At 39.2% G+C, this 23,848-nt stretch overlaps 1 protein-coding gene across 4 annotated transcripts in view; it reads right to left on the reverse strand.

The window, feature by feature from the left end:
• Positions 1-4,841: 4,841 nt before the first annotated feature.
• Positions 4,842-23,848, reverse strand: part of LOC121631501 (vesicle-fusing ATPase) — a 52,815-nt gene continuing 33,808 nt past the window's right edge. For 2 of the 4 annotated variants that reach the window (XM_041972486.1, XM_041972501.1), the window contains 15 exons: positions 23,463-23,538; positions 22,994-23,149; positions 22,278-22,477; positions 22,026-22,191; positions 18,689-18,763; positions 17,282-17,469; positions 14,540-14,635; positions 14,284-14,440; positions 13,263-13,396; positions 13,005-13,151; positions 10,516-10,650; positions 10,067-10,180; positions 8,610-8,665; positions 8,270-8,330; positions 4,842-5,197 (listed from right to left, as the gene is read on the reverse strand). In XM_041972486.1, coding sequence (XP_041828420.1) covers positions 8,300-8,330; positions 8,610-8,665; positions 10,067-10,180; positions 10,516-10,650; positions 13,005-13,151; positions 13,263-13,396; positions 14,284-14,440; positions 14,540-14,635; positions 17,282-17,469; positions 18,689-18,763; positions 22,026-22,191; positions 22,278-22,477; positions 22,994-23,149; positions 23,463-23,538 — 1,731 coding nt within the window. In that variant the 3' untranslated portion in view covers positions 4,842-5,197; positions 8,270-8,299. Of the gene's footprint in view, positions 5,198-8,269; positions 8,331-8,605; positions 8,666-10,066; positions 10,181-10,515; positions 10,651-13,004; positions 13,152-13,262; positions 13,397-14,283; positions 14,441-14,539; positions 14,636-17,281; positions 17,470-18,688; positions 18,764-22,025; positions 22,192-22,277; positions 22,478-22,993; positions 23,150-23,462; positions 23,539-23,848 lie in introns of those variants that run through there. The other 2 variants (XM_041972495.1, XM_041972506.1) reach the window with 2 other exon arrangements.

Here is a 23,848-nt window from a genome sequence, read left to right on the forward strand (position 1 = left end):
GTTTACGGTGCAGGGTGAATGTGGGTCAGCAGGAGAGGAGCTGAGCGGAGCCGCTGGGGATGATTTATCACCGGATACCGCAGCACCCTCTACCGGCCGGAGAGGAGCACTGCAACTACAGAGGTCTCATAATCCAGACAGACTGATGGAAGATAGTTTACTTGTTGATGAAGGGTGTAATTAGTTATACCCTTTTCTTTCCACACTTGCATTACTCTTTTGGCCATATCCTACATGATATTATGCATAGGATCAATAACATGCATTTGAACAGGGCCAAAATAAGGCAAGTCATGAAGTATACTAAACGTGACCCCATAAATTCCTTCTAACCTTGCTTGATCGGGCTTCGATTTACATCTTTTTGCTTTCTTGGCAAACAAAATATGATTTTCTTTTGACGTAAGGAGCTACTGATCACATTGAAAACCTGAGTAGTCAACCTTGTTATCAATGGTTCTTGGAAATTCTTTAAAACATTAAGAGCATCCCATTTTTGCCACGTGGCCTAGAAACCCTCTGGTCTTGCGAGATGCTGGGATATCAGTTGATAAACACAGTAGAGCAGCTCTGTATTGTTGCTTTCTTAAAGCAGAGGAGTCTATAAAGTAAACCCCCTTCCACAGGTCATAAAGGTCACTGACGACTGACGAGGTTCCAGGAAGGGATTAATATGCCCGTTTGGCTCACGTGCGCCAGGAGTGATTCCTGTGATAATATTCTCTTGCTTAAATCTCTCCTCACGAGGCAGATTCATTACAACTAGGTTCATAACACCTACAGAATCTTTAACTTTATCATAGGGCTGAAACCAGTCGATCATCGAACTGCGGCCTCACTGTCATTGCCCACGTGAGCATTGAAGTCCCCCAGAAGAACAAGGGAGTCCCCGGAAGGAGTGCTCTCCAACACCCCCTCCAAAGACTCCAAAAAGGGACAGGTCCTGACTGAACTGCTATTTGGTGCATACGCACAAACAACAGTCAGGACCTGTCCCCCCACCCGAAGGCGGAGAGAGGCTACCCTTTCGTCCACCGGGGTAAACCCCAACATACAGGCACCAAGTCGGGGGGCAATGAACATGCCCACTCCTGCTCTGCGCCTCTTACCGGGAGCAACTCCAGAATGGAAGAGGGTCCAGCCCCTCTGAAGGACAGTGGTTCCAGTGCTCAAGCCTTGCGTCGAGGTGAGTCCAACTATATCTAGCCAGAACCGTTCAACCTCGTGCACCAACTCAGGCTCCATCCCGCCAGAGAGGTGACTTTCCACGTCCCTAAAGCTAGCTTTTGCAGCCGAGGATCAGACCACCAGGGTCCCCGCCTCTGGCAGCCGCCCAGCTCACACTGCACCCGACCCCTCCAGCAGGTGGTGAGCCTACCAAGCGCCTTGGTCCTTGCTTTCTCCTCATCACAGGCACAGGGGTGATCAGCTCCACCTTTTTTGCACATTTCTGGATTATCCGGGAATGACAAGATGGCGATGCCCAATGAGCTTCAATTCAGCTCTGCAGAAACCTACTGGTGATGTTATGGAAGCTCCGTCCATCTTTTAAATACAGTCTGTGGGTCTGACATGGGCTTCATTGGGTGTTATCATGTGTTCTACATCGTGGCTGCCAACTGACTGTCATTAAAATGGTTTTAGAAATCAGCCACATGACCAGCCATCTTGAACCATGGCTGTGCCTTTTGTTTGCCTGAATTTGATATTAATGGGATGGAATTTCCACCATGGATTTTTGCAGTTGATCACCTTGTTAGAGAACTGCATGCTGTGAAGTTATTACTTAAACATTTAACAATAGTGCACTTGCATTGAAAACTAGAAAAATTCTGATTACTTTCACCTCTAAAGGTCATTGTACATGTAAAGTCTGTTCTGACATCATTCAACACATGAAATATCCCTAACTTTTTGCAAGTAGTGTATGCCTCACTACTTATTCCAATGGGATCTAAGCTCCAATCACTAAACCATCAATATACAGGCACCCAGTTCAATCAAATCAGGGTAAGACTGGTGTACCACTGAGCCCTCTAACAGCCAAAGGAATATAGTGAATGAAATGATCAATTTAACTAGTAGGGGTAAAAAAGAACCATTAAATTAGGTCAAAAGAGTAAAAAAAAAAAAAATCAAATATAGGGTCTCTTTGTTAAAAACAAAAATTATATTCATAGTATGTAAAATTAAATTTGTATGGGATTAAGCTGAGGGGCATTTTTGTACCGGGAATCTATTTTGATATGATTTTTTGGCATGTGGGGTTCTGGGAGCTGGCTGCACAGTTGGTTGCCCTGTGGGAACTGAGTGTTGGTTTCCATATTGACAAAACAGGTGTGACATGTGAGTGGTGATCACTTTTTACTCGTGTGATCACCTGTGTAGGAATTTGGATTAAGAGATGGGTTAAGTGTGACGACATCTGAAACCTCAGAGAATCAAGGTAAGTTAAGTCTTATTTTACCAAACATGAGTAGCTAAGGACTTTAATGGGGAAAGGTAGAATATCTTAATATTAACATCTGTTTCTTTTATGTATTTCTTTGCAGATGAATTATCAACTTTGACTGAGATGACCTGAATTTGAAGTGTCCCCATCCTTTTAAAACCACAATGCAAAAGAAGATATCTAACACATCTCGAACATCAAAGTGAACCCAACTTTACTGCTGAATGTGGTGAAAATGGATGCCCAAATAAATATACCAAAATATCATAATTTCTAAAACATATAAGCCAGAAACACAGCAGCACAGTCCAACAGGAAAACACTGGAGTGGGCCAGCATGGACCTATCATCTGTCATGTAACATTTTTGTTTGTGTTACAAACCTGGAATGTGTTTACTGAAAAGAAATTCAAATTTACTAACATAAAATAATGTTAAACTTTGTGAGGTCCTCTCACTTCCATCTGATTGTGTGCCAATGGGGATTTGTGTAGCAGGAGTTCAAAGACAAGCTCCTTCATTCTGTTCCACTGTCACTATTACTATGTGCCTGTTCTCAGATTATTCTCTCTGTTACTGTTGGTGGACAGCTAGGTAAGTCATCTGGTGTAGTAATTATGTCTTGTATGGATGCTACTGACTGACTTTTTTGTCTTTTCTTTCTATGTCACCATTGCTGGAGATGATATTCATCCACCTGACAAGGACATCTTGGGGTGCCTGGCTTGTCTGTAACATTGGCTAATCCACTAGCCTATGCTCACCTTTATTCCCCACAGGACCAACATAACCTCTCCTCAAAGAGTATGCCCTCCTTATCTATCACTGTGTAAAGATTTTTCAATAAAAAGAAAGATTTGAATGCAGTTATTTTTTCAATCTCGACTATTTTGATAGACACAATATCCAATGTGTATGTTTTTCAATAGCTGTGCCTGATATGTTGCATCAATTTTTTTCTACAACCATTAAAGGAAAAGAAGGTTATTAGTGAAATCCTCATAAAAGATGTCTATGTGGGTTGTAGATAAAACCATTTGAAAATAAAAGGGTTCTCAGTGGAACTCCGCATGGGATCTAGATGAAACCCTTGGGATATAAAAGGATGCCAGACCCCCAGTAAAGGTTATTGGTGGAACCATCACATGATTGCAGGGTTCAGTGTAGAACCTGTCATAGGGGATTCTGGGTAGAACCTTCTACTTATGGTTCTGGGTGTAACCCTTTATGATAGGTTCTAGTCAGAACCCTCTGAAAAAGTTTCAGTTAAAACCCTTACAAACGGTTTTAACAGGCACCAATAAGGGTTCTCCTATGAGGACAAGCTGAAGAATCTTATATGGTTATATGCAGGTTTTTTTTCTAAGAGTATATGTATGTGTTTATATATATATATATATATATATATATATATATATATATATATACATGTATGTATATGTATATAGATTTTGCTTTAAATATAGTTTTTCATTAGAATAATGCAAGAATTAATTATTTAGACGCCTGCAGTCTTTAATATTCCAGAAAATATTCAAAACACAGAAAAACCTTTGCAAGAGACGGTAGAGCCAAACCCAAAACATAACAACAGATCAAATATTGATTTTGTTGTGGATGTGTGCTTTTTTTTATTGCAATAATATATCTGCACATTGACACATATTTACACACACATACACACATTGTCAATGGCCAGAACAAAACAGGAACTTTTGGATTTTAGCACTGAACACCTGGCTTGAGGAAAAAAATACAACAAGAAAAACCCCACAAACCGACCACCAGATGTCTAAATCTGATTCAGATACACACAATTAAACACACACACACACACACACACACACACACACACTTCCAGTCAGTTGCATACGCTCACACACACTAAACACATGCAGCATTTGGTTCCTCACACTAGCCGATACAAGTCCCAACAAATGTACTGCTTGCAACACAGACAGACGGGCCAACGATCCAATATCTACTTCCACTGGAACACCAATCTGGTAAACATCTGCAGAGCCACAGGGAGGAAGATCATAAAGTATGAAATATTTTTACTCTGATGATATACTGTATTTAGACTATATATACTATTTACAGACCATGATCATACTGTATTTTTAAAGGGATTACATTTACACATGAAACAGCTTCTTTTTACAGCCACTACACATTCACTAAAAGCCTCTTTTTAGATTCACGTCTTTATATTGAAATGGCTTTGACATTTTATTCTGTTTATACTGATCAAGAGGATGCACAACGATAATTAACTTCAGCAGGACCAGAGATATGCAACAAATACAATAAATAGATCTAAAAACATGAGCTGATGCTTCTTCTTTTTAAATATTCCTACACACAATGCACAAAACAACACTTTTTACAATCATCTATTGCATTTTTTTTTTTACAGATAACAGTTTTTTTTAACAGTACTACTTCCAATAGTGTGCTATGGTATGTCAATTAGTGGAATAATGATGATAATGATGATGATGATGATGAGTGGAAAGGAGGTGACATTTAGTCTGCGGAAACATGCTCAGATAAAGAGGAGTTTATCTGTTCTTCACTTGGACCAGGTGTGTATATAGATAGATAGGTAGACTGATGATTGGACAGTACATAGAGGCCTTCTTCTTCTTCTCTTCCTCCTCCTCATTGTCTCCCACAGGTGGTTTGATACTGAGAGGCTTCCTTCCTGCAGCCAGCTCCCTCTACTCATAGAAACTGCGATCACTGTAAAAAAGGAAGAAGTTGAAGGAGGAGGGAGTCATTTATTTAATTTTCCAGCAGTGTAATTATCACCCCTGCATGACACTTAACATAGTCAGCAAGCCTCAGTTAAACACTTGCAGGGATTTTAAAAAGCACAAAAAGCAGGCAAAAAGGCTAAAACACAAGGATACATGTCACCTCAGTTCCGCCCCTTTAAAACTTTCAGGTTACCTTGATTAGGTTGCACCAATAATCACTTATTTCTGTGTCTGCATTCCAATTCATGGTGAGGAAAGGGTTCCTTCCAAGTGCTCACATCATCAGACCACTCAAGACGATTGGATGGGAATTTAAAAAAAGATCAGGTCTTGGTTTCATGTAGTACCCAACCATGGACCCAAAACACTGAACATACACATGCCTCTTAGTAAAGTTTAGACACTGGTATGTATGCACAGTCATGTTCCTCATATGGCCACTAGGAAACACAAGATGGATAAAGAGCTAGGGCAGAGACATACGTTTTATATCTTGTATCTCCATATTTTAAACTGTAACAACAAGCAGAGGTACAAATCAAATTTACAAATACAGATTAATTCTGCAAGTCGGAAAATACAAGTAAACTTTACAAGTCAGAGTAGCTGTAGCTCCGTGGTGGCAGTTCTCTACCAAACAGAAAGGTCAGTGGATCGATGGCTTCCCCAGACTACACGCTGAAGACTCCTTGGGCAAAAAAACTGAACTCCACACTGCCTCCCGATGTGTCGATTGAGGTATGAATGTATATGTTAGTGAAAAGCACTTAGTATGATAACGATATAAGTGATGTATGTGTGTGTGTGTGGGTAAATGTGACATGTAGTACAAAACATTTGTCCCAAATTTTATACACCTTTTTTACACCAATCAGATTTCTCTAACTAAGCCCCAAGCAAGGAGGGCTATATATATATATATATATATATATATACATATATATATATGTATATATATATAACTTGAACTTTTAAACTAATTAAAATAGGACATACATTGCTCATCTGAAAAAAATCCTTAAACAAATAAAAACTGTCTCCTCATCGTGTTGTTATGAGACAGTGAAACTGATGTCCATCAGCCCTCCAATACACTCTCTTTCCTACTCTTTATTATATGTATTTTATCTATTTTCTATTTATTCATGGGCATTGTCACTGTTGCTCTGTCAAGTGAAGTTGTGCATGCATTGTACCCACGGAAACAGGGCTGTTGACGCTACTTCATAAAAAAAAAAAAAAAAAAAAAATGCTGTTGTGTTCATGTTTCCCGTTCCGCATCCATGGGTTATGGAGAATTGGGGGGACTTATTAACAGGAGCACAACAAGCCCAAATAAGCAACTGCAGAAAACAAGCCCAAAAACCTGCAACCCACAACTGTTGATAACTGAAAACGACTCCACAGAAAAACAAGCCTAAAGTCGCCTATAACAGGCGGACTTGGCAACTCTGCTGCCTTTCTCTGCCACAGTTGTCTGTGTCTCTCCTTTGTTTTATCTAGCTGCTTTCTCTCCGCTTCCACTGTCTTTTTACCTGCCACTTATACTCTTGTCTGTCTGCGGTGTAGTGCCGCAATGTCTAGCCTCACAGACTTAACTGGCTGAGTGTATCACGTGGGATGGCTTAACTCATGCAATTGGTCTGCGTGTTTTCTGACCACTACCGGGAAGACTGCAAAAGTTGCGCCAGTTAAAATAAAAGCACCCCATCAGATTTTATAGTTTAGGTCCAAGTCAATGTGGGACAGGTTCTGGGTTCGGATTTGGACCGCAGTCCACTTGTTCGTGACCTGTGCTTTAAAGGTTTATAAACGTCTTACTTAGCCGTAAAACCTCTTATATTTGGGGAACTATGACAGTTAACCCAGCCTTGGTGAGCTCTCTCCAAGGTTGGTTAAGGATGAAATAAATCTGGTGGTTCTTGACAAAGTGTGTAAAATGTGGGACACATGTTTTATTTTCGTAAAACTGACTTTTTTTGACAATTTTCAGAATTGTATTTCTGACATGTATGAATTACTTGTATTTTTAGACTTGCAGAAATACTCTGTACTTGTAGATTAAATTTGTACCTGTACGATACAAGTTACAAGCAATTTATATAAGTTACAAAACTTGTAACTTATATAAGATGACCTCCTGTTTCTGTTGTATATTGTGTTTAGATGGAAACCATGAAAGGTTGTTGCTCATGTTTATTCTGGATAAATCTCAGTTAATATGTTCCTGTGTCTTTACAATTTTAACTAGAAACACAAGGTTCACATTCTGTTATTATTTAAGAAATTAATGGATCCATTTTTCCCCCAATGCTACCTTTCTTTTGCATCATATGTAACTTGATTTTTTGAAACAACTGGTCAGTATTTAAGCCATATTTGAACTTATATAGAGTTCCTGAAAGCTAACCCTACAAGAGCAGGACTGCAAGTTCCAATCAGAATATAAAAGCTGAAATATACCAAACAGTAGGCCTACATCCAATCACGTAGAAATTAATGTGTTTAAAGTAATGTGTGCAACTGTAAAATAACAATGACGGATGAGTAAAAATGCAATTCTTCCATGATATTATGTCATAATACATCAATTAAATACACTTGCAGTTGAACACAATGTGAATGAGTATAAGCTAGCATAAAGGGTACAAAGATTTCACATAATAATGTAACAAATAAGACAAGGATGACAAGGATATGAAAATGGGAGAACAAGGGGCAGATTAAAGGAAGTTTTTAAAACAATGAATAATTAAAAAAAAAAAAAAAACACTTTGATTTGCTCCACTTTAGTGTGGTTCAGGACTGTCAACATTTGTTAGCTAACATAAGTCAATGCTAGCAAATCATAAATCAAAAATAATGTGCATCTTATATTTGATAATTTTGTGAGTTTAATTGTTAAAAATCTGTGATTTAAAGATTTTAATATTGTCAAAATTCTTTAGCAGAAAATAAAATGAAGTAATGCTAATCTAATAGCTAACAGCGAAAATTTAAGCTAGTGCTAACCGCTACATTAGCTCTATTCTCGTCACTTTGTTGTCGACCTTACCAGTACACAGAAGATCGACACAGCAACAGCTTAAATTCGGATTTGGTCGCCTTCATTCAACCTGGTGATTGCAAAATAAAGCCATTTCTGTTAGAAGTTGTTCAGAAGAGGTCACTTGTTTTTAGAATTGTTCTTCACTGTTAGGGCAAAAATTATTGTTGAGTCACGTTTCATTATAGTCTGTCAATAGAGTATATGAAAACAGCTTAACATTGGGTTTCAAAGTAAAAACAGAACCACATAAAAGGAAGGAAGATGTGAGTAAAAGAAGAGGGTTTAATGTGATGGAGGTGTGTGATAATGAAAGACAATATGATTAGCTGAGAGTGGTTTTACTCACGCTCCTTCATCCCTGAGCAGAGACAGGAACTTGGTCACTCTGTAGTCAGGGTCCATCTACAGATTATAAAATTATCAGAGTGAGAAAAATAGGGGGTGAAAAGTCATACAAATAATTATAATAATGTTTAAGAAAAAGTCCATTTTGGTTCTTGTAGCATGACTAGAAATATCCCAGCAACATTTTTCCTTGTGGTGGTTCAGTATATCGTCTTAAGCAACTTGTTAGCATCTCAAACAAGATGCTAAGATGTCATTTCCTCCCTGTGCCTCAAATATTTTAACTATTCATATTTCACAAACTCAAAGAAGAAAATGCAGTCACTCAGGAAATATGTTAATTTTGTATCTAGTTGAAAACTGAAAGGTAATTTTGCAAAGACTTTTATCTTTCCAAAGGGAAAAAAATAAAATAAACAAAACAAAACAAAAACATTTAGCTGCAGTTAGTTAGCATTTCAACTAAAAAAGAAAAAAGAAGTTAGCTCAAGCCAAGGTAGTAGTTTCCAATTTAACAACTTTGAAGTTTGGTTTTGGAAAATCTCTGACATTTTTAGAAGCAAAATACTTTTCTGAATGTCAAACAGAGACCAACAAATTCAGCTAGTTCTTAGCTAGCTGGTTCTACTTAGCTGAAAGGCAGAAACGTCATATACCAAACAGATTTTAGATTAATTTATTTTTCAAATTTGAGCATGTATTTTTACCATGATACCAAATTACAACAGATTTTAAGCACAAAGTATCCTAAATAAATACATTAAATGGTAAAATATAGTGTACATCATAACGTAGAGCCTGACAACAAGGGTACTTAAGGGTCATTAATATATTGAAAGACAGCTTAAGATACATTCACACCAGCCTTTTTGATTCAAATCCTAGTCTGTTCGCTCGGAAAGTTGGAAAGTGAATGCAAAACTCTGATTTGTAGACTTGGTCCACCTAAAACTGCGACTCATGGTTCGCTTTAAGCAGACCAAATACAGGAAAGGGTCTACAAAACAACATGCATTGTGGGTTTAGTGTGCTGCATTGTGGGTAAACACAACAAAAACGATGGAAGAAATGACTTGTTTGCTGGCATGTTTTGCTCTGACGTGCTAGAAACAGATGCATTAACCAATAGATAAACCCGTTCTCTTCTTTGTTGTGTGTCTCGTCTTCCTCTTTAGTAATTCTTGATGCAGTGCCACCTATGGCGTGGAGTGGAAAAGATTATTTAAAAAGTGATTTGTTTGAGTATTGCGTGAACACAAACTCGGTCCAGAAGAATGCTGAACTGAAGCCCCCAACTGAACTAAGTCCCCAATTGTTCCACGTCTAGCAGACTATCCTGGTGTGAATGTAAGTGTAGGTTAGAAGAGGTATTTTAGATTTTGTGAACTGATGATGTAATTTTTTTCCCACCTCGTTGTTCAAGATTGTTCATTTTGAAGGTTTTTGGTTCTTCCATACCTGCAGTGACATCTCGATGAGGACGAGAAGTTTCTTAATGCCGATCCAGACTCGCTTCCCTTTGAGCTGATGTGCAATGCTGGCTCGCTCTTTATCAGTGAAGCTTCCCAGCAGCTACAAAAACAACAAAAGCAGCAGAGAGGTGAATAATTTCACAGACATCATCAAAGCCTTGAGCAAACACATCCTAATAATTATGCTTGAGCTACTTACATTTTTTCAGTAGCTTGAATTTACAAGTTTGTTGGTCTTTCAAGGCTACATATGGGCATGAATGTGAGGTCTTCCTAAAATAATTTTTATATGAAATTCATTGCCTTTTACTGTTGTTTGTTATGCACAACTGTATTTTCACCTTCAGAATATATTCACATTTCACATGTGTGCATATATTTGTAGCTACCGTAAATATAAATGACTTTATATGTGTGTGCTTGCTTATATTGTACCTCTAAGGCATCAACTAGCTGCTCCCCAGTAGAGATATTGGGAATGTGGATGGTGGTGCTGAAGGCGTCCAGCATCTCCATCTCCTGCAGGACATCCTTCCTGCTGGTGGTACCAATGATGAGCAGCTTACGGCCCTGCAGGAGGAAATAGGAGGCTTTATAAAATTTGCAGGATGATATTCCATTAAATACTCTGATTTTTCATAAAAAAAAAAAAACAATTAAAGAAAGAATGAGGAAGATGCTGACGTGGGAGTCCTACCCACAATATTAGATTATAAGAGGTTTTTGTCTTCTTTTTTTTTTTTTTTTTTAATGGAAAAAACTGGAACTCATACATTTTTTTTTTAAAACAACTCATAATTAAGGTAATCAGGATTTGCTGGAGAGGGTCTTAAATATAAAGGAAAAAATGGTTCCTGACCCAGATCACAGCATTTTTTCTCCTTACAGTTTGTAATCTGAGCATGGCTAAATGTTCTGCTCAGTCCACTTCACTACTGGACAATCAGGACACATCATCAATGAGGAAACATCTATTTTGACTTTGTCTGAAACTAGCAGATTTCCCAAATGCATCTCTAACATATTTTCTTCCCGCTTCGGAGAGGATGGTAGGTGGATTCTGTTCCCTGCTGGAGAGAGCCAGGCTTGCTGTTGCACTCTGTTTGTAGTCTACAGTACATGCTAGCCGAAGCTAATTAATTTGCTGGCTGTAGCCTCTTGTTTACAGTGCAAGCAGTGGCATTGATCTCATCAACTAACTAATTACTGCCAACCCTGGTGTCATTACCAGCCGTAACTATGTTGGTTTTGTTTCACATTATGAGTCTGGAGACTGTAGCAGGATGCACAAAGTCGTGGTTTTGCAGTTTTTAATGTTTAAAGACACTTGTGTCAGTATGATATTCTTACCAGAATGTGAGATGTAGGCAGAATATTTAGCAGGTTCCTAGTCAAGAATAACTCAAAGGTTAAAGGTGACAGAAGGTAAAGTCACCTTCCTCCAGCTACCGCAGTTGTTTATTTTGATTTAACTATCTTAAGATCATGAGTTGACTGTTGACTGAAATCCTGACGAATCTGTCTTTTCTCAAAATTACCACTTGCTGTCACCATGAGATTGTGATTTTCCTTTTGTCAAGATCACAAGATAATCAAGGTAGGCTCAGAAATGAGCCTCTTTTTCTGTGTTAGCTGCTAATTTCATCATAAGAATTACTGACATGTAGCTGTAAAGATGGGCAAAGCAAGTTGTGAATGGACGGTGGCTATCAGTGACCAAAATAAACATGTTTTCATTTGTGAGTGACTGCACTAAAAGTAACTACTTCAACACTGTGCACATGTGTACTGTCTTCTTCAATGGTCCTTTTCATGCATTACTAGTTCCAAATGGTGCTCTAGCATCTATCAAACAAAGCCAGTTTTAGAAAGCAGTTTTAAAGCTAAGAGGGTTGTTTGTTCAGTTAGAGACAAAGTAGTAAAAATGGTGGCACAAATATGGCAGCTGCCATACATGTGGACCCACGGCAAGTACATATAAATGGCCCAATGTAAGAGAATAAAAACAAAATTATTTTAGAAAAGTTATTAGATACCAATAGAAACAGTTTTTAATGATATATAACATTTTTCTGCCATTGGCTTTTTATTTTGCCACACACGTACCTTTAAGAAATACGTGTGATATTTTGTTTGCTTTAGGAAAAAAAATGCTGTTTTACCATAGTTTTTACAAATTATTAACTTTTATAAAACGGGTGTTTCTCATCCTTAATTGTGATTGGCTGAGCAGCGTTCCATGCCGTGATAAATTGAGTGTAACCCACACATAGACCCGGTAAGACCTCATCACAAAATATTCCTGCGCCAGTGTCAACGGGCGTAGCGTTGCCTAGCAACCAATAGCTCTGAGCGCAACTTACCTGTTCCGTTGTAAATTGTTTTTACAATTGCTAAAAAAGAAAAGAAATGTCAGACTTTGTGGTAAATTTCGATTTGTGTGTTTCTTTAATTAAATTTATATTTCATAAGCAATATGAAGGGTAACCGTTTTATAAAAGCAATAAGCCCCTTGAATCCGTGGGTTACAGGGATTTTACAACGGCGGATTTTTACCGCTTCGCGTCGGGCCTTAGCACACCCCTCCGCCGTTGTAAAATCCCTGTAACCCACGGCTTCTCGGGGCTTATTGCTTTAGTAAATAACCCAAGTCAGCAACATATTTTTTCTGTTATCTCAAGAAAACAGTCCTTTTTTTTTCAAGCATGGCCACTTTTGGCTTCCATATATTACAGCTTTTTTTTGGTGTGTAAATTTAATAAGTAAAAGTTTTCTATATCGCATTCCCATTATCGTATTCTTTTCCATGTAGAGTATAAAAGTTTAATATCTTCTATTATAGTGAAGTGCAACATCGTATTGGTCATCATGGCTGTTGTGTGGTAAAACCCCTGTATGTCTTCAGCTTTCCAATCAACTCTAACCTTGGGTGGAGGTTTCTTGAGCAGCACCAGCAGAGCCTGTAGAACCAGGTTGGAGAAACGAGGACCAATGGGGACGTAGTCCAGCAGACGCTCAATGTCATCCACCACCACACAGCTAAGCTGGGATTTATAAGCATCATCAAAGACCTGAAACAGAGAGTGGGAAAAGGGAAGACAGGAAGGCATTAATGGTTTGAAAATTGCACAGAGGGGAACATAGTAAATAAATGTACAAAACAAAGACATTGTAGCCCGCACCTTTTTGATTGCCTGGCACTTGGAGATCTCAGAGCTTCCAATCATCTTGTCTGGAGAGCAAATCTTAATGAAGGGGAATTGAGAGTCCTCTGCAATTTTAGCTGCCAAAGCTGTCTTCCCACTGTGTGGAGGACCTGTGTGCAGAAAGAAGGGGTATAATTTACTATTTGTTGTTTTAACTTTGTCCTTCCACCTGATTCTATTCCAACAGTGGAAATAAAAGTGTACACCTCTGTGAAAATGCAAGGTTTTTATAAAAACAACTCCCTCACCTTTAATGTGACCTATAACTTGTACAATTCAACTGAAAACAAATACATATGCTGAGGAGAAAAATGTTGAAAAATCAACAGTACTTTATTTTATTGATATTTTAATCTCCGGCTCAGATTTTACCTGCATCATGTGATTTCATTTAAGATAATTTTAACAATAGACTAAAGTCAGCGAGTGACTCAGCAGCTCGACTTGAAACAAAATGAATACAGTTTATGAATGAATCCAAATCAAATTTGACCTGACTTGATTTGACATGCAGTACAACCAATTCTTGACAGAAATTCCTGTGTCGCTGTAGGCCTCAGTAGCTGATCCTACCAGCTTTTGTATTTCAAGCAGTTTTGGGGGCAGTCCAGTTCATTGCAACACTGTAAATATCCCATATTTTCTCCACTTTGTGATGACTGTCGTCATTGTTTTCTATGGTAGATCCAAAGCTTTGGAAACTTTTGGTATGCTTCACCTGACTGATACCTTTTCCACAGTAAAGGCCTTTAATGTGTTGTAAGCTCTCTACCAACCACGGCTTTCACTGTTGTTCTGCAGTGGATGTCAGGAAAATCCTTCAAGGACAGTTGAGCTTAATTCGGGGTTAATCGGTATATTTAGTTGATGGCAGGTGTGAAAACAAGATAACTGAATGCAGTGATTGAATCAAAAATTTGTTTGTTTTTTAACAGAATTGTCCAGGTTATGGTTCCCATTAAAGGTGGGAAAAGTTTATGAATGATTGTATTCTTACCCTCCAGCAACACAGCCACCAGTGGTGTACGATCACTGTTCTTGGTTTGCTGTACAAGCAGCTCCCCATCATCCAGAACGTGGGTGACTGGATCGCCCCATTTGATGATGCCATTCATGATGTAGCTGGAATAATCTTCTTGGTTTGTACCAAATGCCTGGTAGAGAAGAAGGAAGTGTTAATAAACTTGTTTTTCCTGTTTCTTTCACTGAATTACACAGTTTTCCCACTATCTCTGACAACAAGCGGTATGTACTGGTTTTATGTCGTTGTTGAGGGATCCCATGAAGTCATCTCTGGTGACCTGCAGCTTTTCTGCCCTTTCCATGTCCACCTCAACTGTAGATGTAGCCTGGAAAAAATGCAGTGTTACTACAATGTAGTGACAACAAGAAAATAACTCTGTATTAAATTCAGAATTTTATTTTAAGCAGTCTTGATGTAATTGAGAGTCTGTACCAGGTATGCATGTAAACAGTTTCTTATCCATTTTTTCCTTTGTTAAACTGATGTATATTGTTGTATATCTGTGTGTGTGAACTGTGCAGCTCTTTGAGCAGCTATTTAGAAAGTATTCTGTATCATACTTGTATCCATTCAGCAGTTCATCTTCATTTTGACTGTGAGGTAATTAGTCTTAGCATTTTAAAACCTGAGGTCCTCCATTGGGGAATGAGAATTGAGAATAGGTGGCCAAACTGTGTCAAACTGGGTCAAAATAGCCATTTTAGAGATTTTAGCTGAACTATCTGTGCTAAAACTCCTATACTTTTGCCTTTGCAGATATAATGTCCACATATTATACAATAATTTAATAGAGGTTTAGAGATACAATGATTTTGTCATGATCTGTGGGTTTTTCCTGTTTTTGTTTTGTGGTTCTTTTCCTTGTTCTTTCTTTCCCTTGTGTTGAAGGCTTTAATGGTCTGTCTATTTTGTTTTGGTTTTGCTGTCCCAGGGGTTCATTGTCATGTCTGGTTTCCTGTTTTATTTAGTAATCTCATTCCCCTTGTTTATGGTATTCTGGCTTGGTTTCTGTTCATTATATCGATCATCATTATACCCCTTGGTTTCAGTTTTCCTTTGTCAGATCCTTGTTGTGTTTCCCAGTTGCGTTTCCTGCACTCGTGTGCCTCTTCAGTCTGCTATTGGGTCCTCACCTCCGCCGGACCGAGACAGAAGGTCTACTGGACCCAACAACTTGGTTGAGGAGGCTTTGCACCTTACCAAAAAGGTCTACATTGATTGTATGTTGGGGCCTTAACTTCCCCTTGTACAGATGGCAGCAGCGAAGAGGTTTTGGATCTATTGACTGTCAATCCCAGGTACCTTAGCTTTGCGGTTGCAGCCGATGTGCTGACTAAGGCCAAAGAAGATTGAAAAGAATAGTTTAAAGTCTGTCAGTCTCCTCCAGCTCCACGGCCCATGTCTCCTGTGTTGCCCCTCAGCTCTGCAGCCCATGTCTCCTGAGGTTCCTGTTTCCAAGGGTTCCTGGGTTGGGAGGCTCCTCCACCTCCTGAGGTTCCTGTTTCCAAGCGGGTCCCTGGATGGCATGCTCCTCAGGGTCCTGTTTCCAAAGGGGTCACGGGATGGGACGCTCTTCCAACTCCTGAGATTTCTGTTTCCAAGGAGATCCCATGATGGCTTGCTCCTCAGGATCCTGTTTCCAAGGGGGTCACGGAATGGGACGCTTTCCTGGAGTTCCTGTTTCTGAGGAGTTCCTGGGTTGGGAAGCTCCTCCATCTCCTGGGGTTCACGTCTCCAAGGATGTTGCTCCTCTTCCACTCTTGGTTCCTGCTCGTGAGCCTAAGGGGATTGCTGCTCACTAGATGATCTTTGGCTTTCTGGAGCTGTCCCTGCTCCCTCACCCCTGGGTCTCTGGCTGTCCACCTGTGGGGGCCTTGCCTTGTTAGCCATTCTAGGTTGGTCTGCCTCGCCAGCACTTGCAAGCTCAGCCCCTGGCACGCCATTCAGAGATTCAGTCCCTGCCTCCCAGCTGTCCTTCAGTGCCCAGCCTGGCCTCCCTGATCTCAGCCTCCTGTCATCGTGGCCTCCAGGCCGCCCTCCTTAACCCTCTCTCCAGTGGTCGTGGCCTCCCAGTTGTCCTCCAAAGCCCAGTCTCTAGTTGTCCTGGTCCCCTGACCGTCCTCCATAGATCAGTCTCCAGTTGTTCCGGCCCCTTGTCCGTCCTCCAGAGATCTGTCTAGTGTCATTGCATCGTTATGGTCTGCGTGTTTTTGTTTGGTTTTGCTTTCCTATGGGTTTTCTGGTTTCCTGTTTTATTTTGTAAGTTCCCTTGTGTTTTGTATTCTGTTTTGCTTCCTGTTCGTTAGCTCACCTGGTTTGATTTTTGAAAAGAGCCTTTTATTTAATTTTTAATTGTCCTTTATACAGTTTTTCCTTTCTATATTTATAATGTCTTATTTTATATTTTTTATATTATTTATTTATTTTATTTCATTTAAACATTCATGTCGGCTTAACATTTGTTATGTAAATTCCAGTGTTACATTTCCCCCAGTGTGATTGGTAATGGTTAGGACAGCGCTGGCTGGCTGGCTGGCTGGTTGGTTGGTTGGTTGGTTGGTTGGTTGGTTGGTTGGTTGGTTGGTTGGTTGGTTGGTTGGTTGATTGATTGATTGATTGATTGATTGATTGATTGATTGATTGATTGATTGATTGATTGATTGATTGATTGATGCCCTGTCTAAGTTAAGACCTTTGGTATATTTAAGATATAGGTGTACTATTATGTAGATTAATCATATTAACTGACTGACAAGCTAGTAAGCTCATGCTTTGGGTAATATGAATAGTGTGTTTAATAATATGTCCATTACTGTGCTTTGGGCTGCACCAGTAAACAGCTATGACCTTTATGTTTTGCTCCAGCTAATTCAGTTACTAAAGCTGAAACTTAACTAAATGTAGGCTTAACATTTGCTGGCATTTGCTCTTCACCTAAATAAGTAGTGAAGATTTAAAAGAGTAACGAGACCTTAATGTGCCGGTTCATGGCGGTGGACTGAGCTGCCCTGACCAGTCCCTCCAGCTCTGCTCCACTGTAGTTCTTAGTCTCTGCCGCCAGCTCTTTGATGTTAACGTCTCCAGCCAGCAGGTTGAAGCTTTTCATCTTGTTGGTGTGGATGTTGAGGATCTGAACACGGCCCTTCTCGTCAGGCAGACCTGGAGAGTTCATATAGATAATGCATCAATGAGGGATGAAGAAAAAAGAAAAGAAAAATGTCAAAAGAAGAGAAAAACTAAATTAGGAAATTAGGATAGGTGAGGATGGAAGCCTTGGTCATTGAGATTATGGCTCATCCACCAGATTGTAGACAACTGAGTCCATGTGCTTGGTTAAAAAAATTGAAAGACACAGTCTGTGATCCTGTATCCTGTATTAGTTTCAGTATCCTGAAACTAATTTGAAATAGATGATGGCTGAAGACTCTGTTTCTTAGGATAAATAAGGATAAATTTAATTTGGCTTCATTAACACCTGAATAAATGCATCTTAGATGCTAGGAGTCAGAACTAGCACAGCATAGCAGAACTTGATAGTTGATACATGTGTAAAGTTAGCTTAAATTTGATTTATACAGCCTGCAAATTTCAATTCTTAATGAACATACACTTAGAAGCTTACAGTACAATCTAATGTGACTTTATCAAACTGATTTATTAAAAAATCTGACTTATTGCACATTTTTCTTTGACTTGTTCCAAGCGAGGAAAATCAAAGTTCCATGTGGTTAGCGATTGTAGCATTAGCTTAAGGGTAATTAGCTATATAACGTGGAATTGAATTGTCTTCCTTTTTGACACCTCAATCTTTTTAGTGCATTTCTAGCTAATTAGCGTACACTAGCAAGTCGGTAGCTAGGTAATTAGCGAGTAGCTGCCTAATTAGCTAATTAGTGAGTTGCTGCCAAATGAGCTTGCTACATATTAAAGCTACATTTTGGAAGGTCTGCAAAGTAGCTAGAGCTAGTTTGCTCATTTTTTATGCTACAGTGTCTGTAGAGGATATGTTAATTTTCATTGCTTGTATGAATAAAACTTCTTTTTAATTTTAAACAGACTGGCTTACCGCATTAGTTAAACTAAAAGTGGGAAGTAGTAGCACTCAAAGAGCAAAAAAAAGAAAAAAAAAAAAAAAAGAAAAAGAAAAAAGAAAAACAGAGTGAGAGTTAACTGCCAAACACTGAAAGGTAAAAAAATTCATTCAGTATATATATATATATATATATATATATATATATATATATATATATATATATATATATTTCCTGCCTCTTTTAAAAATAGCTTCTCATAAACATCCTGAAATTTTAGATTTACACGTGAAATTAAAATGATACTTTGAAGCAAAAACATCAAGAAGTGGTAAACTACCACTCACCAATTTCCATCTTCACCTCAAACCTGCCAGGTCTCATCAGGGCATCATCAATCAGGTCAGGCCGGTTGGTCATACCTGGGGTGGAGAAACAGTCAGATATGCAGAGACTGACAGGAAGAATGGGGGATGGGGGTGCATGGCTGGGGGTTTACTGCATAAACTTTTATATGCAGTAACGAGTAGTGATGTGCGATACCACTCATTTTCTTTTCGACCCAACACCAAGTAAAATACAAGCCAGTATCAGTGATACCGAAACGATACGATACTTTGTACAGAAACTTAATGCGTCTGGAAAATCCCTTACAAAGCAACTACACTGAGGGGAAAGGAAGTGGTAGTAAGATGTTTATAGAAAACTTTGTGACTCAAACTGAAATTACCAGTAAAATGCATAAATAAATACATAATGCCACAATCATTCCATATCTATGTCAGCAAATACATATTAAAATATTTAATCATCATGTCTCCCACGGGGCATGGTGGGTGGGTTATGTGTGACGTGACTGTGTGATGGTGAGTGCTTGTGGATATGGCACAGGGGAGGGTGTGAGTGTGGGGTTATATGGGGTGCAGATTGGAGTAGGTGGGGAGTGGGGGGAGGGGGGAGGGGGCCGATAGCACCCTGGTTCCCGGGGTGTGCGGCTGGAACATCAGGGTGTGTGCTGGCCTACGACAGGTGGCTGTCTGGGGGGGCCTGGTCCTCCTAGGCATATTGTGGGCCCTCTGCCTTTGGGGGGTGGGGCGGCCGCCTCTGGGCTCCTGGGGCCCTGGGCCCAGAGGCGGCCGCCCTGGGTGGCCGGTCCCTGGCGGGGCCGGCGGCTGCTGAACTTGGCCCACTGGGACCTGTGCCCCAAGACCGTGGGGGGCTCATGCTGGGGCTCTCCTCTTCCGCCCTTCGGGTGGGGCTGGAGTCGTCTTCGTGGTGGGGTAGCTTGGGTTGGTGCTGAGGGCCTGGGTCTCTGGGCTGCCCTGGTCTGCCTCTGGCCTCCGTAGAGGCGTGGTCGCATTTGCACGATCTCACTCACCACTCTTCATCACTAATCACTCCTTATTCCTCATCCTCTGCATGCTGACACAGTCACTGAGTTGTCCAGTGGGTTTTTATACTAAGCGATAATTCTTTTGTTTATATTTCCTGTGAGTTAGTATCTGGTCGTTGTTGTGTCTTTTTGATTTGGTTATTATTTAAAAACTCTTAATGACTAGCAGCTCTGTTTTTCCTGTGTGTGTGTTTCTGTTTTTGTTTTTGTAAACGTTAAAAGAAATTTTTGTAAAAGAAATTTTCTGGTGTGTTCATGTACATGTGTAACAGTTTGTTGTCTGGTGATGGTGTGGATTGAAGGATCGTTTCCTTCTGTCTGTGATCTTTTTATCTCCTTTCTTCTTTCCCTTTTGCTCTTTTTGCTATTTTCCATCTTTTTCTGTCCCCTCCGGTCAGGTCCAGCAAGATTACATAGATTCCGTGATTCAAAGTAAATAAATAAATAAATGAATCAGATTATCAAGAGGAGTCTTACCCATAGGCCTCCCCTTGGCAGAGCAAATTTGTTCAGCATGATACAACAACCAGATAATCATTTTGCTTGCTATGATGCTGGACAGGACAAGTTAAAAAAAAAAAAAAAAATAAAAAAAAAAATTTAATCATCAGTCTAAACAAATGAGATTAATGTTATTGTCTTTCTATCCTATTAAATATTTATATCCATAGTGCTACTTATTAAAAACCCCACAATGGCTGTTTTACTGAATATTTATTGACAACAACCTTACCAACTTCATCTAGGCCTGCTTAATTGATGTGAACTGATCTCAGGGTCATAGCACTCCAAGCTAAATTCATACATCTATTTATTGCAACTTTTTTACTGTACAAAACAAAACAGGATGCAACAGTCTTCAGATTGAGGGCAACTCCCGTTCTTAGCACATCAACACAAAAACCTAAACATCAGACAGATGAAAATCGCTGTGCAAAAATGCAGCATTAGTATACAGCTCCGCATTTCCTCCCTCTGAATAGTGGTTTGTACCTGCCTGCAGCATCAAAGGCACTAGAGTGACGTGTCTCATCCTTGCAGCACCTGTCCCTGTTTCCTCCTCTTCCTCATCATAATTTCATATTATACTGCGTTATGGTTTACTCTCAGATGTTTAAGTAGGGTTGTGGTGTCGTGATAACACCTGTTTGTCTTTCCACACACATCATACATCACGGCATTGCTGTTCGGCTCCACACGTGATGCTATGGCCTGAGAGATTCTGCTGCAAACCTATGCTGGGCCATTTCAGAAAATGACTTTGGCAGGCGGAAAAAACTATTGTTGTTCCTGCCAACTGGGTATAATTTGGAGATGATACTGATATTATAGTTTCTTTCCACTGTATTCCACTGTACTCCAAAAGCTGGTATCAGTAGTATTGATATTTTGGTATCGATCCGCACATCACAAGTAACAAGTCACAAGATGATGGTCTCGGATAAGGCAGTTGACCTGCTAGACAAAAATTTATCAAATTTCTTTATACTAAATGGTGATGTTGATTAATATATATATATATATATATATATATATATATATATATATATATAATACATTTAAAAAATGCTCTGAATGAAACTTTAAACCTGCAGCAGTTAAGAGTTTTTAGGTTTTAGGTTTTTTTTGATAATCAGTGATGTTTAAATACTTATATTCGGGGACACATATTAAGGCAATTCACAATATCTTTGTCTGGTCATGCTAGAGGTCTGTAAGATGAAAGTTTAATCCCCAACAGTCCACGGGGCTCCACCGGGTGCTTCTGTGGCTGACCATAGGCAGTACAGATATTAAATATCTGTGCTGACTGAGCTGACTGGCCACAACAGCTGCACATGCCTGGTTTGATCTTAGAGTAGTACGATGTACACACAGCCACTTGATACCCACAAGTATTTGGCTCCTACCATCTTGCCCATCTCATTCTTAGCCTCTTACTTAAAGCTTGAAAGAAAGACCAAGATTTCTTACTTTGAGATGTGTTGCTGCTTAAATCCAAAATGAGCTAATATTTTCCATGAAATGGTAAAATGTCTCACTTTCAGCCACTGATATTTTCTATTTTACTGGAAATAAAATATGGGCTTAGGATATTTACAAGTCATTGCATTCTGTTTTTATTTACATTTCACACAGAGACTCGACTTCTTTTGGAATTGGTGTTGCACCTGCATTGAAAGTTAAACAATTTATTAATATTAAGTATGTTTGATGTAGACGCTGTGGACTATGTGAAGGAATATATGTATTCTGTATGGGTTAAGTGGCTTTCCTCTGATCCCGCTTACCGATAACCAAGATATTGTTAAGCTGCTCCACGCCATCGATCTTGGACAGAAGCTGGTTGACCACAGTGTCGTGCACGCCCGTGCTGCTGGCGCCCGTGCCCCTCTGCTTGCAAATGGCATCCAGCTCATCAAAGATGATGATGTGGAGGCCACTGTTGGCTCCCAGCTGGAATCATAAAAGTTTTTTTTTTTTTCTCAGTTGTGTTTTTTTGGCCTACTGAATGCAACTGATAGAAGAAAAGAGTTTCTCACCCTCTTCTGCTCTTCTTCAGCTTCAGCAAACAGTTTGCGGATGTTAGCCTCAGACTCTCCCACGTACTTGTTGAGGATCTCTGGGCCGTTAACAACCTTCGGCTCACGGGCGTTGAGCATCTTGCCAATCTGCCTGGCCATCAGTGTTTTACCACATCCTGGTGGTCCAAACAGCAAAATACCCTTCACGTGCTTACACCCTGAAACAAAGAAAGCACAGTTTTAATAAATGACAGGGTTGGAGACTGATTAAAAAAAGAAATACAGAGAAAAAGGAGGAAAGATGATCAGTGAGTGAGTGGGGATGTAGGAAAGAAAGGAAAGGAAATATTGGAAAGAGAAAAGATGATTGCATGCAATGGCTTCAGTGTCTGCAAAGCCAGAGGGAGAAAAAAAAAACAGATTAATAAAATGAATCATGAAACTAATATAAAATTGTGCTAATTTCTGCCCTTCATGTTGTTCACCTTGTTCAAGGGATGCAGTACTAGTGCATAATTTAATTTCTCACCCTCATTTCATCCATAATTTAAAATTTAAATTGAAAAGATAAATAATACACTAAAACATTTTTTAAATCAGGTAATCAGCTTTAAAAAAGAAAGCGAGAATAAGAATGAGTGAAAGAGCATGCCTTCCTCAGGAAAACAAGATAGTTTAACATGGAAAAACTGTAAAAACGAGAAAAAAGAGAGCAAATAAAGAAGGTTTCTCACCCATCTGCTCCACTATGTCAGGAGGGAAAACTCGGGAAGCAAAAGCTCTGCGGAAAATGTCGGAGAATTCCTTGTCCAGACCTCCAATTCCCATCTTCTCAAAGTTCCAGTCTGGGTTGATGATTGTCTGTCGAGCCTCCTTGGTCTTTGCCTTACCTGATGAAACACAAAAAATAATTTGCAAAAGAATGACACATACATATTAATATAAAAAAATAAATATAATAAATAAAAACCAAGCTTTTTTTTTTTTTGTGTCATATTTCCTCGGTGCTTTGGGAGAATGAGCTCTTGCTGCCATCTTGTGGAGTGAATAGTTACAGGAACATTAGCAGGCCTCATGTTGTTTATGCAGTCTTACATTACAGTAATGGTTGCACACCGCTGAACTATCTAAACACTGCAAACAGTTATTTTTAAATAAAGTGAAATAACCTTTTACGAGAATGATTAAAAAGAAGTAACGTACCAACAAGTGTGAGGGAAGAATTCTCTGCCTTCTCAAAAATCACCTGGCTGTTGCCGACCATCAAACCCACGTCGATCTGTCAGAGAAACCAGAGTTAAAGACATTGCTCCATCTGAAAAGGTGGAATATTTTCACTTATTCCTTAGACATCCCCTTTCATAAAAACAGAATAATGAAATTAACTCTGAATCTTCAGGATATTTCTTTCTATGAGTATTGATAAAATTTTAGGACACTCTTCGAAATAAGCTCTAAGGAACAAATACTGAAAAACTAAATGAAAATTACATTAAATAGAAGAGCTGATAAAAAAGAAAAGAAAAAGAAAAATACATTTTTATATTCAAAATATATTTTCTTTACATATATCAAATAACCCCACTATG

This window comes from Melanotaenia boesemani, chromosome 2, assembly GCF_017639745.1.
Source record: "Melanotaenia boesemani isolate fMelBoe1 chromosome 2, fMelBoe1.pri, whole genome shotgun sequence".
Taxonomy (NCBI): Eukaryota; Metazoa; Chordata; class Actinopteri; order Atheriniformes; family Melanotaeniidae; genus Melanotaenia; species Melanotaenia boesemani.